The 14,624-nt window shown below is 41.7% G+C and overlaps 1 protein-coding gene across 1 annotated transcript in view; it reads right to left on the bottom strand.

The window, feature by feature from the left end:
• Positions 1-12,321, bottom strand: part of LOC141069338 (pendrin-like) — a 195,878-nt gene extending 183,557 nt beyond the window's left edge. The window contains exons 1-2 of the mRNA XM_073558816.1: positions 12,170-12,321; positions 6,910-7,049 (exon numbers count right to left, since the gene is read on the bottom strand). Coding sequence (XP_073414917.1) covers positions 6,910-7,049; positions 12,170-12,321 — 292 coding nt within the window. The remainder of the gene's footprint in view (positions 1-6,909; positions 7,050-12,169) is intronic.
• Positions 12,322-14,624: the final 2,303 nt, after the last annotated feature.

Here is a 14,624-nt window from a genome sequence, read left to right as displayed (position 1 = left end):
TTAAATGAAGGTCTTTATTATTAAGGGAAAAAGAAATCCAAACCTACAGGGCCCTGTGTGAAAAAGTGATTGCCCCCTGAACCTAATAACTGGTTGGATGTTACTCTCCCCGACGCTCACCCGGGGTCCTCCTCCCTCCCTCTTCAGTCTCGCGCCGTCCCCTGTCTGGCTTTGCAGGGTCACGGCGCGTCAGAGGCCCGCGCATGCGCGCTCGCCTGTCACCGACCGCTGGGCATCCTGGGAGCACGTGACCCGGTGGCTCCGCCCCATCATGGCGGCGCCCACCGGGTATTTCTGAGTGGCGTCTTGACAGGTAAGATGCCTGTTTGTCATGATCCGTGGCGCTTAGCGTTCCTGCGCAGCGTCACCCCCGACTCTCAGGTCCCTGCGCACCCCCTGCTGCGCTCTGCTCTCTGCCCGGTTTTCCGTCTGGGATCTTTCTCCAGTTCTCCCTGCAGTTGCCTTCCTCTTCGTTCTGTCCTCCTACTTCTCTCCCCGGGTCCTCTGTTTCGCCATCCTGTATTCCCTGGTGCCTGTTCCCCGCCTGGTCCTCTGTCTCAGTAACTGTCTGTCTCCGGCATAATTCGCTTCCTTCCCCTATCTGGTGTTCTGTCCGAACCCCTAGGTCAGTGTCTCCTAATCTCCTTGTGTCCTTCCATTCCAGCTTTTGGTCCCGGCTCCGTCCTGATCCTGCCAGGTTTCCACAGCCTGTCTCCTCCCGTCCCGGGTTCACTCAATTCCTCATATACCCTCTCATTCTCTGATCTGCTCTTCTGTATACTCCCCGGGTCGTCCCTTTGGTTCCGGCTGTCGTGGTCCCATCCCCTTTGGGCCTGCCCCTAACACTCCCTGTATAGGGGGTGGTCATCACCTGGGCCGCTCGCCCTCGGGGGCTCTGGAGCCACGACCCAGAGGGTCCACTCTCGGGTTTCTACCTAGAACCCTAACATTGGGCCACTCTTAGCAGCAACAACTGCGATCAAGCATTTGCAATAACTGGTAATGAGTCTTTGCCAACGCTCTGGAGGAATTTTGGCCAACTAATTTTTGCAGTATAGTTGTAATTCAGCCACAATGAAAGGTTTTCTGACCACAAACCGCCTTTTTTATGGTCATGCATCTCAATCGGATTAAGGGTAGGACTTCACACTGGTCCCTGTAGGTATCGATTTCTTTTCCCTTTATATTAAAGACCTTCATTTAAAAACTGCATTTGGTATTTACCTGTGTTATCTTTGTCCAATATTTGCTGTAATTGCAGCAAAAGGTGGCGCAACAAAGTACTAAGTTAAAGGGGCCGAATAATATTGCACGCCCCACTTTTCAATTTTTGAATTTCCACAAAAATTTAAAATAACCAAATAAATTTCGTTCAGTTTCACAATTGTGTTCCACTTGTTGATTCTTCACCAAAAAATTTACATTTGGTGTCTTTATCTTTGAAGCATGATATGTGGGAAAAGGTTGAAAAGTTCCAGGGAGCCAAATACTTTCGCAATGCACTGTATATACACACTACCATTCAAACGTTTAGGGTCACTTAGAAATTTCCGTATTTAAGAAAGAAAAGCCATTTTTTCCAATGAAACTAAAATTAAAAGATTCAGAAACACACTCTATACATTGTTAATGTGGTAAATGACTATTCTAGCTGCAAATGTCTGGTTTGTAATGCAATATATTCAACAGCCGTCACTCCAGTGTTCTTATGATACTTTGTGTTTGCTAACTGTGTAAGAAGGCTAATGGATGGTTAGAATACCCTTGAAAACCCTTGTGCAAGTATGTTAGAACAGATGCAAACAGTTTGGCTGATTAGAGAAGCTATAAACCTGACCTTCCTTTGAGCTAGTTGATAATCTGGAGCATTACATTTGTTGGTTCCATTAGATTCTCAAAATGGCCAGAAAAAAAGAACTTTCATGTGAAACTCAACAGTCTATTCTTGTTCTTAGAAATGAAGGCTATTCCATGCGAGAGATTGCCAAGAAATTGAAGATTTCCTACAACAATGTGCACTACTCCCTTCAGAGGAGAGTACAAACAGGCTCTAACCAGAGTAGAAAGAGAAGTGGGAGGCCCCGCTGCACATCTGAGCAACAAGACAATACATTAGAATCTGTAGTTTGAGAAATCAACGCCTCACAGGTCCTCAACTGGCAGTTTCATTAAATAGTACACGCAAAACGCCAGTGTCAACGTCTACAGTGAAAAGGTGACTCTGGGATACTGGCCTTCAGGGTAGAGTGGCAAAGAAAAAGCCATATCTGAGACTGGCTAATAAAAGGAAAAGATTAATATAGGCAAAAGAACACAGACATTGGACAGAGGAAGATTGGAAAAAAGTGTTATGGACAGACGAATCCAAGTTTGAGATGTTTGGATCACACAGAACATTTGTGAGACACAGAACAACTGAAAAGATGCTATAAGAGTACCTGACGCCATCTGTCAAGCATGGTGGAGGTAATGTGATGGTCTGGGGTTGCTTTGGTTCTGGTAAAGTGGGAGATTTGTGCAAGGTAAAAGGGATATTGAAAAAGGAAGGCTATCATTCAATTTCGCAACACCATGATATACCCTGTGGACAGTGCTTGATTGGAGCCAATTTCATCCTACAACAAGACAATGACCCAAAGCACACCTCCAATTTATGCAAGAACTATTTAGGGAAGAAGTAGGCAGCTGGTATTCTATCTGTAATGGAGTGGCCAGCGCAGTCAAAAGATCTCAACCCAATTGAGCTGTTATGGGAGTAGCTTGACCGTATGGTACGCAAAAAGTGCCCATCAAGCCAAACCAACTTGTGTATATATTTACACACACACAGGGAGAGTCATTTCTTACATTTTAAAAATTACAAGAAGGAAGATGGGCTGATGCAAAAGTTTGGCAATGGGTTCTTCTAAGCAGCTCCCTAGCAGTCTGAAAATGAAGTTAGCAAAGTGTTTTCAAATTGCCCTAAATGTAATTTAGAAATAGCAGTTAACAGGAACAGTGGATGTCAAGATATGATATGGAAGACCAAGAAAAATTTCAGTCACAGCTGCTCGTAGGAGTGCTGGAGAGGCAAATCAGAACTCCCTGCTTGACTGCAAAATACCTTCAGAAAAACTCATACCACAAGATATGGCTTTCCCAAAACCCTGTCTGATGACAAATGCACATATAGCAGGATGCAGCAGGCCTCCACTAATAAAGGCAAGGGGCAGCACAGGTGCAAACTACTGATAAAAACAACCCACACCTACCAGACTATGGAGGTGTTGGCTGCCTAGTAGAAAAAATGCACATAGATATGGCTTGCTTAGGACGCCAATCACACAGGCAAGTGTGATGCAAAGTGTCCGGCTTGCAACCTATTAATGACCCCCATAGTATTATCAGGCGGGCTGCTCCAGCACTATAATATGCAACACACAGTGACAGATGCCCCAATAGACCAAGCCAACAGAAAGAGGCCCGGCTGCATCCTGCAAAAACTGATATGATAAGTGCAAAAAAGGAATGCATAAAATGAGTACATTAAATGAGGTATTGGTTAGTATTTTGGCCAAAATAGATAAAGCCTGCAAGCCTCATCACGGCTCCTCATATTTGCGAGTCCTAACACTTATATCAAAACAGCTAACATAGAAAAAATTCAAAAAAACTCATACCACAAGATATGGCCTTCCCACAACCCTGTCTGATGACAAATGCACATATAGCAGGATGCAGCAGGCCTCCACCTCCACTAATAAAGGCAAGGGGCAGCACAGGTGCAAACTACTGATACTAATACTATGGACGTCATTAATAGGTTGCAAGCCAGACACTTTGCATCACACTTACATGTCCTATGCAAGCCTTATCTATGTGCATTTTTCCTACTAGGCAGCCAACCCCACCATGGTCTGGTAGGTGTGGGGTGGTTGTTTTATCAGTAGTTTGCACCTGTGCTGCCTCTTGCCTTTATTAGTGGAGGCCTGCTGCATCCTGCTATATGTGCATTTGTCATCAGCCAGTGTTTTTCAATAGTCATTCTATTACTAAAGTGACAACATTCCAGTCATTTTTGTGACAAGTGTTATATTTGGAGTCTGGTTGACCTAAAAAAATGTCTGGTAGAAATGCCAAACAGATGCACAGGTGAAATAAGGACTAAATAATAAAAGTTTACTCTTATTTTATTACAACACTTGGAATCGCAAATGCAGATCATCTACTGCTCATCTGCTTTATCATGATGTAGGTTCTTTTAATGAGTGGTAAAACAGGGTGGAGGATGATAACCAAGCTTGCTTTTAGTTCATAAACTCCTGTTTTTGCCAAATCTTTCTACCATGAAACACTGTGGTGTCCGTAAGTAATTTTCCAGGATCACATCGTTATAATGTGAACTCTACACCTACAACCTGAGCAATCTACATTTATTACAGTACTAGCTGAAGAGCCCAGCAATGCCCGGGCATAGTAACTAACTGTGGTAAGTTATAGAAAATTATAATTATCCTCCATCCCATAGTCCCGTGCCCATATACCCATCATACATATCCACGATCCCATAGTCCCGTGCCCATATACCCATCATACATATCCTACATCCCATAGTCCCGTGCCCATATACCCATCACACATCCTCCATCCCATAGTCCCATGCCCATATACCCATCACACATCCTCCATCCCATAGTCCCATGCCCATATACCCATCACACATCCTCCATCCCATAGTCCCATGCCCATATACCCATCATACATATCCACGATCCCATAGTCCCGTGCCCATATACCCATCACACATCCTCCATCCCATAGTCCCGTGCCCACATACCCATCATACATATCCACGATCCCATAGTCCCGTGCCCATATACCCATCATACATATCCTACATCCCATAGTCCCGTGCCCATATACCCATCACACATCCTCCATCCCATAGTCCCATGCCCATATACCCATCACACATCCTCCATCCCATAGTCCCATGCCCATATACCCATCACACATCCTCCATCCCATAGTCCCATGCCCATATACCCATCATACATATCCACGATCCCATAGTCCCGTGCCCATATACCCATCACACATCCTCCATCCCATAGTCCCGTGCCCACATACCCATCATACATATCCACGATCCCATATACGGTTGTGCTCAAAAGTTTGCATACCCCGGCAAAATTTTTGCTTTCTTGGCCTTTTTTCAGAGAATATGAATAACACTAAATCTTTTTCTCCACTCATGGTTAGTTGGATGGGTGAAGCCAGTTATTGTCAAACTACTGTGTTTCCTCTTTTTAAATCATAATTATCACCTCCTGAAGAAGTCTATTACGAAACGTGCATTGGGGCGGCAGGGTCATTGCAGTTACCATATACAACCAGTAAGTGTCTCCTACAGGCTTGATTGTATTATTCAACCCATAGTAGGTTTTACACTCACTATTGAACAGAGATTAGCACCTTTTTTGCAACCAGCACTTAGCACTTGCCACTTTATTTTATGATGTTTGCACACCCCACTATGGTTTCCCTTGTATAAGCAAATCTCTAGTTAAATAGTATTCTTATCCTTTTGTCACTATGGCAACTTATTATATTATTAGAGGTTTTGTTTCAGGTATTTGATCACGTTTGTTATATTATGACTGATACATTTTTTGCACACTGCACTTTTTTCAAATTTTGCTGCTAAATTGATCTATTGTATTGTTGTATATGGAGGTGTACTTATCTGGCTCTGTTGATATTCTCTGCATTTTTGTATTTTACTGGTAACTCCTGTCACTGTTAAACTGGTGTCCAGCAATTTGTTATAACCTATCTAATTTTAGTGAATGATTTAATAAAATTCAATTTTAAAGGATTATACTCTTTGGTGGTAGCTTATAGACTCACCCCTTCTCTGTTGTTCTAATGTACTTTTGGGTTTTTGTCCTTAGTAAAAAATTTGGGACCTTTTGTGTTATAACCTTGTTAGTCACTGCAGTATATGTGTCACGGAGTGACTGACCTAGTGTGACACGACCCAATGGTTGGTCGGCCACCAAACAGCACAACACACAAGGGAACACCAGGGAAACTATAACAACGATGGGCCCTGTCGATAGGGAACGGGGGAATGGACACCTGCTGCAATCACCTGAGTATGTGCCCTGATCTAACTATCATCCCTATATGGGTTCTTTCACCCTGTATCCGAGAAGGATACCTAATCCCTCATTTGCCCTGCTCTTTTCCCTAAGTAGGGAACTGGCAGGTGAGAGCACTGCTCCCACTGCTGCACTAACAGAACAAAAGGAATGGACAGACAGATACCAAAAGGGACAACATAATATAAAATGCAACACTTAGCTTTCTGCTGCTAAGCACAGCACAGCAGGATAAAGGCACCAGATCAGGGAACTCAGCAAAGCACCACTGCACCCAGCCTGCTCCTTCATCTAGACATGGTCACAGTAGAATCCTCTAACACCGACAGTCAGCTGATGCATCAGGCGACCTCTTGAAGGATGGTGGGAGTGGTCACCACCAAGATCAGCAAACCCAGCAGCAATGCAATTACACCAGCAGGCCAGTGGGGGGAAAAAACTGACATTAACACCCGATGGACAGAAAGGAAAAAGCTTTAATCTGAGAAGCCAGATCTGCCACAGATCCAAAAATGGATTGTGACAATAAGGACTAGGGCCCAGTGGAAGATACCAGAGACCAACCACTTGCCTACAGGACCGCGTTGGAAAAAAACACCTCACCAGCCGTTGTCGGCGCTATTCACTTGGTGTACTTAGGAACATTTCTAACTTTCACATGCACTATTGATTTATGAAAAAAAACCAAGTTAAATGCTTTAAATTTCATTGTATGCAGCTGGCAGTAGCCATGACATTGTTATACTGGATAAATGTGTAAACTCACCTTGTAGAGTAGATACCAGCCCAGTACTGACTCCCGAAATGATGTCGCTGATTATCCACTCCTTCCATCTGTATTTAGGAAGCCAGTCCAGAATTGGCAAAACAGATTTAATTATCAGTAGCACTCTTCTACCTGAACAGCTATGAGAACAAAATGTAAAATTACACCTCAGTACCCAGACACGAGATAAACAAATTAAAGTTAAGTCCTTTTACTAACATCACACGTATAGTTATGAAATATCATAATTTACATTTTTGCATATTTTTGGCTTATATTTTTCTTTTACTTTGGTCCATTTTTAGTATTTCAGTCAGTGAACTTGGTCTCAGATTGCTAGAATGATCGTGGCCCATGAGTCACAATGTGTGGCTATGGCTTATAATAAATTTTATTAGCTCCAACAGGGGTTGGTGTTGGGACCTATTCTCTTCTACATATTTATTAACGATCTGGTAGAAGGTTTGCACAGTAAAATGTCGATATTTGCAGATGATACAAAACTATGGAAAGCAGTCAATACAAGAGAAGATAGTATTCTGCTACAGATGGATCTGGATAAGTTGGGAACTTGGGCCGAAAGGTGGCAGATGCAGTTTAACAATGATGATAAATCTAAGGTTATACACATGGGAAGAAGGAATCAATATCACCATTACACACTGAACGGGAAACCACTGGGTAAATCTGACATGGAGAAGGACTTGGGGATCCCAATTAATGATAAACTTACCTGGAGCAGCCAGTGCCAGGCAGCAGCTGCCATGGCAAACAGGATCACGGGGTGCATTAAAAGAGTTCTGGATACACCTGATGAGATCATTATACTGCAGCATGGTGGCTCAGTGGTTAGCACTGCAGCCTTGCAGCACTGGAGTCCTGGGTTCGAATCCCACCAAGGACAACATCTGCAAGGAGTTTGTATGTTCTCCCTGTGTTTGCGTGGGTTTCCTCCCACATTCCAAAAAGACATACTGATAGGGAATTTAGATTGTGTGTAAAGTGCTGTGGAATATGTTAGCGCTATATAAAAATAAAGATTATTACTGAATCTGTACAAATCCCTAGTTAGTAGTGTTGAGCGATACCGCCCGATACTTAAAAGTATTGTATCGGCTGATCTAAAAAAAATATCGGGTATCGCCGATTCCGATACCGGAAGTCCCATTCAAGTCTATGGGACTTCCGGTATCGGAATAAGAAAAACCCTATTTTTGCCTTGTACAGCCTCTCTGGGGTCTGTACGGGCCTTTCGGGGGGCTGTGCCGGCCTGCCGGGGGGTCTGTGCAGGCTCCGGTGGTCTGTGCAGGCCTGCCAGGGGGCTGTGCCGGCCTGCCGGTGGTCTGTGCAGGCTCCGGGGGTCTGTGCCGGCCTGCCGGTGGTCTGTGCAGGCTCCGGGGGTCTGTGCCGGCCTGCCGGGGAGCTGTGCCGGCCTGCCGGGGAGCTGTGCAGGCTCCCGTGGTCTGTGCCGGCCTGCCGGGGGGCTGTGCCGGCCTGCCGGTGGGCTGTGCAGGCTCCGGGGGTCTGTGCAGGCATCATCCCCCTATATAACCATGTATAAGTATATAGGGGAACAACACAAATATCTCTCCGAGGATCTGTTTATACCAAGGAAGGTGACGGTCACAAGGGGGCATTCTCTGCGTCTGGAGGAGAGAAGGATTTTCCACCAACATAGAAGAGGATTCTTTACAGTTAGGGCAGTGAGAATCTGGAATTCCCTGCCTGAGGAGGTGGTGATGGCGAACTCAGTCGAAGGGTTCAAGAGAGGCCTGGATGTCTTCCTGGAGCATAACAATATTGTATCTTACAGATATTAGTTTCTTTAGAAGGACGTAGATCTGGGGATTTATTATGACAGAATATCGGCTGAACTGGATGGACAAATGTCTTTTTTCGGCCTTACTAACTATGTTACTATGTTACTTTGTATGTAGAGAAAATATGGCCCTATAGCACAAAATGATTCCCCTTCTGGTGCTCGTTTACACCACGACGTACCACCTGAGACACGATGACTTGATGCTTTGTTGTCTTCCTTGTCCTTTGGAGTCAGGAATAAGGCCACTATTTATGCAATGTTTGCTAACATTGTAGGACCTGAACAGATTATTATCCCCTATTTACTCCCATTATTGGCACCCTTCATTTTTCATAGACTGTACAATATCTTCAGAAATAAATGGAAATGTACCAAAGTCATATTGTCGGGATTTTTTAATTAGTGCTCCAAAGTAATCCAATAATAAAACATTGTTTTTCTACTTACATGTTACAATTTCAAAGAAGAAACAGAATAAACAGCATGTGCAGCAGTAAATGCCCTCAAATTAATACTTGGTTTCCCATCCTTTGGCATTGATGACAGCCTCCAATCATTTCTTGTAGCCATCTATAAGCTTTTTGCACATCTCAGCTGGTATTTTCTCCCACTCTTCCTTTGCAGTTTGTTCAAGCTCTTGAATGTTTGCAGGGTCCTTTTTCCCAATGGCACATCCAATCTCACCTCAAAGATTTTCAATGGAATTGAGGTCAGGAGGACTTCTTGATGGCCATTTTAAAACAGTCCATTTTTTTCTTTTTCAACCATTCCTGTGTACTTTTGGATGTGCGATTAGGGTCATTGTCTTGCAGGGGGAGCCATGATCTTCGACTCAAACCAAGTTTTCTTACACTGTGTAGGACATTTTGCTCTAAAATCTCTTGATAATTCTCTGATTTCATGATTTGTGTGATACAGTCAATGCCTCCAGTACAAGATGCAGCAAAGCAAACCCACAGCATTATGGATCCTCCACCATGCTTAACTGTTGGTAGGGTGTTCATTTCTTTATAAGCTTCATTGCGTCTTCTGTAATCAAACTGTTGCTTTGCATTGCCAAAAAAGCTCTAGGTTTATTTCATCTCTTCATGGAACATTTTCCCAGAAGGATTGTGGTTTGTGAATGTACTCTTTGGGAAAGATCAGTCATTTCTTTTTATGAATTTTCTTCAGCAATGGTCTCTTCCTTGGCTTTCACTCATAAAATTCTGCTTGATTTAGGGTGCACCTTATGGTACTTGTTGAAACCATGACCCCAGACTGTTCCAGAGCCTTCAGGTCTTTTTATGTTTGATGTGGTGTTTTTTCCATCATTTGCACCAACTCTTGAAGACATCTTTTGTCAATTTTCCTCTCTCCCCATATTCAGGAAGGTTCTTAATGGTTCCATGTTTGGCAAACTTCTTAATAACATCGCGCAATATTGAAACTGGGATTCCAAGGTCTTTGGAGATGGCCTTATACCCTTTGAAAGTCTTGCTAATAATAGCCGTTATGATGTCCTCAGACAGCTCCTTTGTCTTCACCATTGTGACAAAGGAACAGAGCCTACCATGTGGCTTTTTAAAACACTGAAGTCATCATTCATTGGCTAATTCATGTCACATGGGCACCGACAATTAATCACAGGTGATTTTCATTTTTTATTTACCACCAAATGTGTTTCCCTACTAATTTAATGTAAATGGTGCCAATACCAGTGTCACAGCAAGCTTTAGATTTTTCTATTTTTCCCTCCCATTGTTTTTTGTTTTAAATTATTGTTTATAATTTTCTCTTTTGTATTTAACACGTATGCTTTACACAAAAAAAATGTTTCACTTGATTCATTTTTTCAGGAGATTTTCCTTGTTATGTACTTATACTTCATGGGTGCCAATAACGATGAGCAGGACTGTACATATCTTATTATGTTGGACTGGACAAAACTGATGTACTTAGTTTGAAATACCATTACAGACTGACTGTTTAATCCTGATATTAAGTTGAGTGTTTATGAGTCCAGTTGGAACTGGGAGAAAAACGTTCAAAAATAATTATGCATCTGTGACATTGATTTTCAAAGTTAGTACATCAGTCTCTTCAGGTTTAAGAAATCAATTTATTAATGTGTGCAGTTCATATTGTGAAATGTGAAATAGGAGATGTCTAGCAGTCTTAGACCTAACTTTCTACAACGTCCTTTAGTGATTATGTTATCTACCACTTTGAGTTCAGGTACTCAGTAGTTCACATTTCCACCTCAGTGGAAAGGTGTGCTGGCCTAGTTGTTTTGAACAAGGTAACATTTTCTGGAGTTTGTTACTCTTTGATGACTATATAACACCAATGAAATCGCTTTATAGTCACTTCAGGGTTATTGATTAACTCAATGAAAATAGGTTTTATTCCCTCTTTACATTCTTATCTTACATGTCTACTTTCATTTGTGTCATATTCTACAGCAGGGTTCCCCAACTCCAGTCCTCAAGGCCCACCAACAGATCATGTTTTCAGGATTTCCTTAGTATTGCTTGGGTAATAATTGCATCACATGTGCAATGCAAAGGAAATCCTGAAAACATGATCTGTTGGTGGGCCTTGAGGACTGGAGTTGGGGAACCCTGTTCTACAGCATCAAAGAAACAAGAAACTGATACAATGGGAAAAAATGACAATTATTTTTCCCCCAGAATTTTGGCATTAATTAACCTGAAATTCTTACAGGGAATCTATCAGCAGATTTTTGCTATACAATCTAAGAGCAGCATGATGTATGGAGCAGAGAGCTTAATTCCAGGGATGTGTCACTTACTGGGCTGCTTGTTATGGTTTTGATACAAATCCTGTTTATTCGGCTGCAGATGTAGCAGTGATATGAATATAGAGCTCTGTATAACCCCGCCCACACCCCTGATTGGCAGCTTTCTGTGCACACTGTTAACAGGCTGCCAATCAGTGGTGGGGTGGGGTTACACTGATTAGCTGGACTGGCCTGCCCATGACACCTAGTCCTCTAATGATGATCTACTGCTGTTAAAAACTGATTGTATTGAAACTACAGCACACAGCCAAGTAAGTGCCACATCAGGCTCTCTGCCCCTACAATATGCTGCTCTCAGATTATATAGCAACAACCTGCTGAAAGACTCCCTTTAAGAAATATTTATTGGTGCCAAACTGAACAGATGTTGGTGCCATGTTGGAAAGTCACAGTCAGTAGCACATTATTACATTATTATTGTCTCCTATATTCTAGAGGATATCTTCACATTTACACCGCTAGATATTGTCTTTGCACATTTGGCATATTTTAATTTTATGTAACAAAGCCTATGTTTTCACTTATTCTAATTCTTTAGTTCTTTTTATAATTTGTTGGTTACATAGTAAAAGCTTTTTTTGTTATAAAAGAAATCCCTGAATTTTCCGGTAAAGTACAAGGCCTGCGTAGCGTACCTGCAACTCTTTTTCAGTCGTTCACGGTATGTTTTCGGCACAATCTCTTTTTTTTCATTATCTTCTTGAAAAGATGGCTCAGCATAAATCGTCCTTCGCACCAAATACTGGGTATTCCCAGCTTTGGGTAAATCCATATTTGGCAACACCATTGGAAACGTAACTGTTAAGATTAGGAAAAATAAAGGTTTCTTTATCCAAGATCAAATGTCAGTAATCAAAGAGCATAAAAATGTGTTATATTAAAGGCTTCAATGAGACGCTACCACCAGGACTGTCTCGGAAAAGAGGTTTTCCTATATTGATAATCTCTGTGTATATGATCTATTAGGTCCTCCTGTTGGGAACCTTTTTTACCTATAGCTGCTGCATAGTTCCTCCAATCGGGTAAACCAGGCTGTCTCTGGGTAACTTTGTTTTATGACAAATTTTGCTTGGTGAATCTTAAATCTCTACCGGATGAGTGATAACTTATTGATCGGTTTGAGTCTGAATACAAATTTTTAGAATGTAGTAGCAGTGCGTATGCTCAAACAGCAATCTGAATACCGCGCTTTGCTTTTTCTGGTATCCCATAGAGAATGAATAGGCATGAGCATCCAACCTGCCCCTTCATTATGTAATGAGGATAAAAGTTCCCCATTGGAGATAAATGTTCCCCATTTGGCCTATTGGTGCAGGTGCCGGAGGTCGGACCCTCACCGATCAATGAGTTAGCAACTATCCTGTGGATGTTGAAAATGTTTACACAGAGGGATATAGAATAAACCTTAAAATGGACCTTTGACTAGAATTCTGGAGAAGATTGTAAGACATGTACTGGGAATGCTTCTTACAGAGGACCTGTTACTTGCCACTAATGTGTAATTTTTTTCCTCGTGAAAATGTGAAAGTTCTTTTGACTCTGATATTCTTTTTCATTTATCCCTGTTCCTGAAATATGGATCCTATTCCCCGTATGTAAGTCTAGTCTTTTAGACAACTGGATATGGCCCTCACACATACTCCCGTAGAGAAGATTTGAGAACTGCACCCACTTGGCTAAAAATGCTATTTACTTACAGGGTAGAGTTGGATATATCATAGGTATGGGAAGATGCGAGAACAAAAAAAACATAGCCAGAATAAGGAGAACAACAACATTTCATCAAGTAGAAATAGTCATTGACATATTTATGGCAAGTAACAGCTCCTATTTAAGAAGCAAGGAGATCTTGATAATAAATGGTTGGTTTTAGAATAAAGAAGACTTTGTTACCCAAGCATTAGAAATAAAATTAGGAGTGACTTGGATATTTCTAAGCAGACGTTAATATAACAACTTCTATACTATGTTGGGAAGGTTGTTTGGTTGGGTCACAGATTCAAGCCATCTTGTGGAAGAATATTTACCCATTCAAGCCTTAGGTGTGGTGTTAGGTTAATGTGGGCTAAAATGGTCACAATAGAGCTTAGATAATGGTAGCCAGAAAGGTATGAGTATGTCCATCAGCGTAGGTGCAAGCTTCCCAAAATTAGAGGTAATGGCATTGGAGCAGGACTGGTTAGGAGACATTTCTAGAATACTGCAGAGTACTAAGATCTTTGTGACTTTTCTGATCTTCCCTGATTTTCGATAATAAAAAAAAAACCAATACACAAAATGCGATATTTGCAAAGAATGTCATCACGTTGTGGCACAAATTCTCTACAATGTCTCACATGAATCAGAATTGAATCCCACATAAAAAAGTCAGAAAGAGTCTTTCTTTATTAAAAAAGAAATCACCTTCTCTAAAAGATGTCTCTGAATTCGAGAAGTTTTGCTTTAGTACAGATTTCTAATTGCTAATAAATTTCTAAATATCTTCCAAATCGAAACCACTCAAATTGAAATACCTAATTTTTGGTTGTTATTGGTGTTCCATACATAATTTAGAGGAAAATATTATTAATAATACTTAAGATAGTCATAAATTGGTCGTCATACAAGCGTTTTGCCTACCTGCGCTGTTCCAGCCAATGCAACCTTGGAAGATTCTTCTATGTTTACCCTTACTCAATATATAGTGCCAATAAGTCAGGGGAAGATCGCTTTATGAGTCTCTCATCTACATTTTTAACGAGAAAAATGTAATATGGCCTTACACATAAATACGTAGTGTTCTTGGAAGTTCACAGTAGTTCTTGCCTACGATAATTAACCCTTCAATCGTGCGCCCTTTATGCTGTATTTAGATGTGCACACTTGCCAGGACATTTCAGAGGTAGGTAATGATCGACTTGTGCAACAGATTTTAGAAATGAAAGACGGCAATCAAAAAGTTGGCATCCAAGGTTGGGTTATAGACCTATCTCGATGGCGCAGTTAGTTAATTACTAAGTTAATTTAAGGAGTTAATTGTCTTCTTATGGAATTACTCAGCAACAAGGAATTATTTATTTATCATAAAAAAGCAGTCCCAATCCACCCTAA

The sequence above is a fragment of the Dendrobates tinctorius genome, unplaced genomic scaffold, assembly GCF_039654945.1.
Source record: "Dendrobates tinctorius isolate UK_male_01 unplaced genomic scaffold, ASM3965494v1 ptg000258l, whole genome shotgun sequence".
Lineage (NCBI taxonomy): Eukaryota > Metazoa > Chordata > Amphibia > Anura > Dendrobatidae > Dendrobates > Dendrobates tinctorius.
Note: the sequence above shows the minus strand (reverse complement) of the source record. Positions and strands in the feature narration are given on the sequence as shown.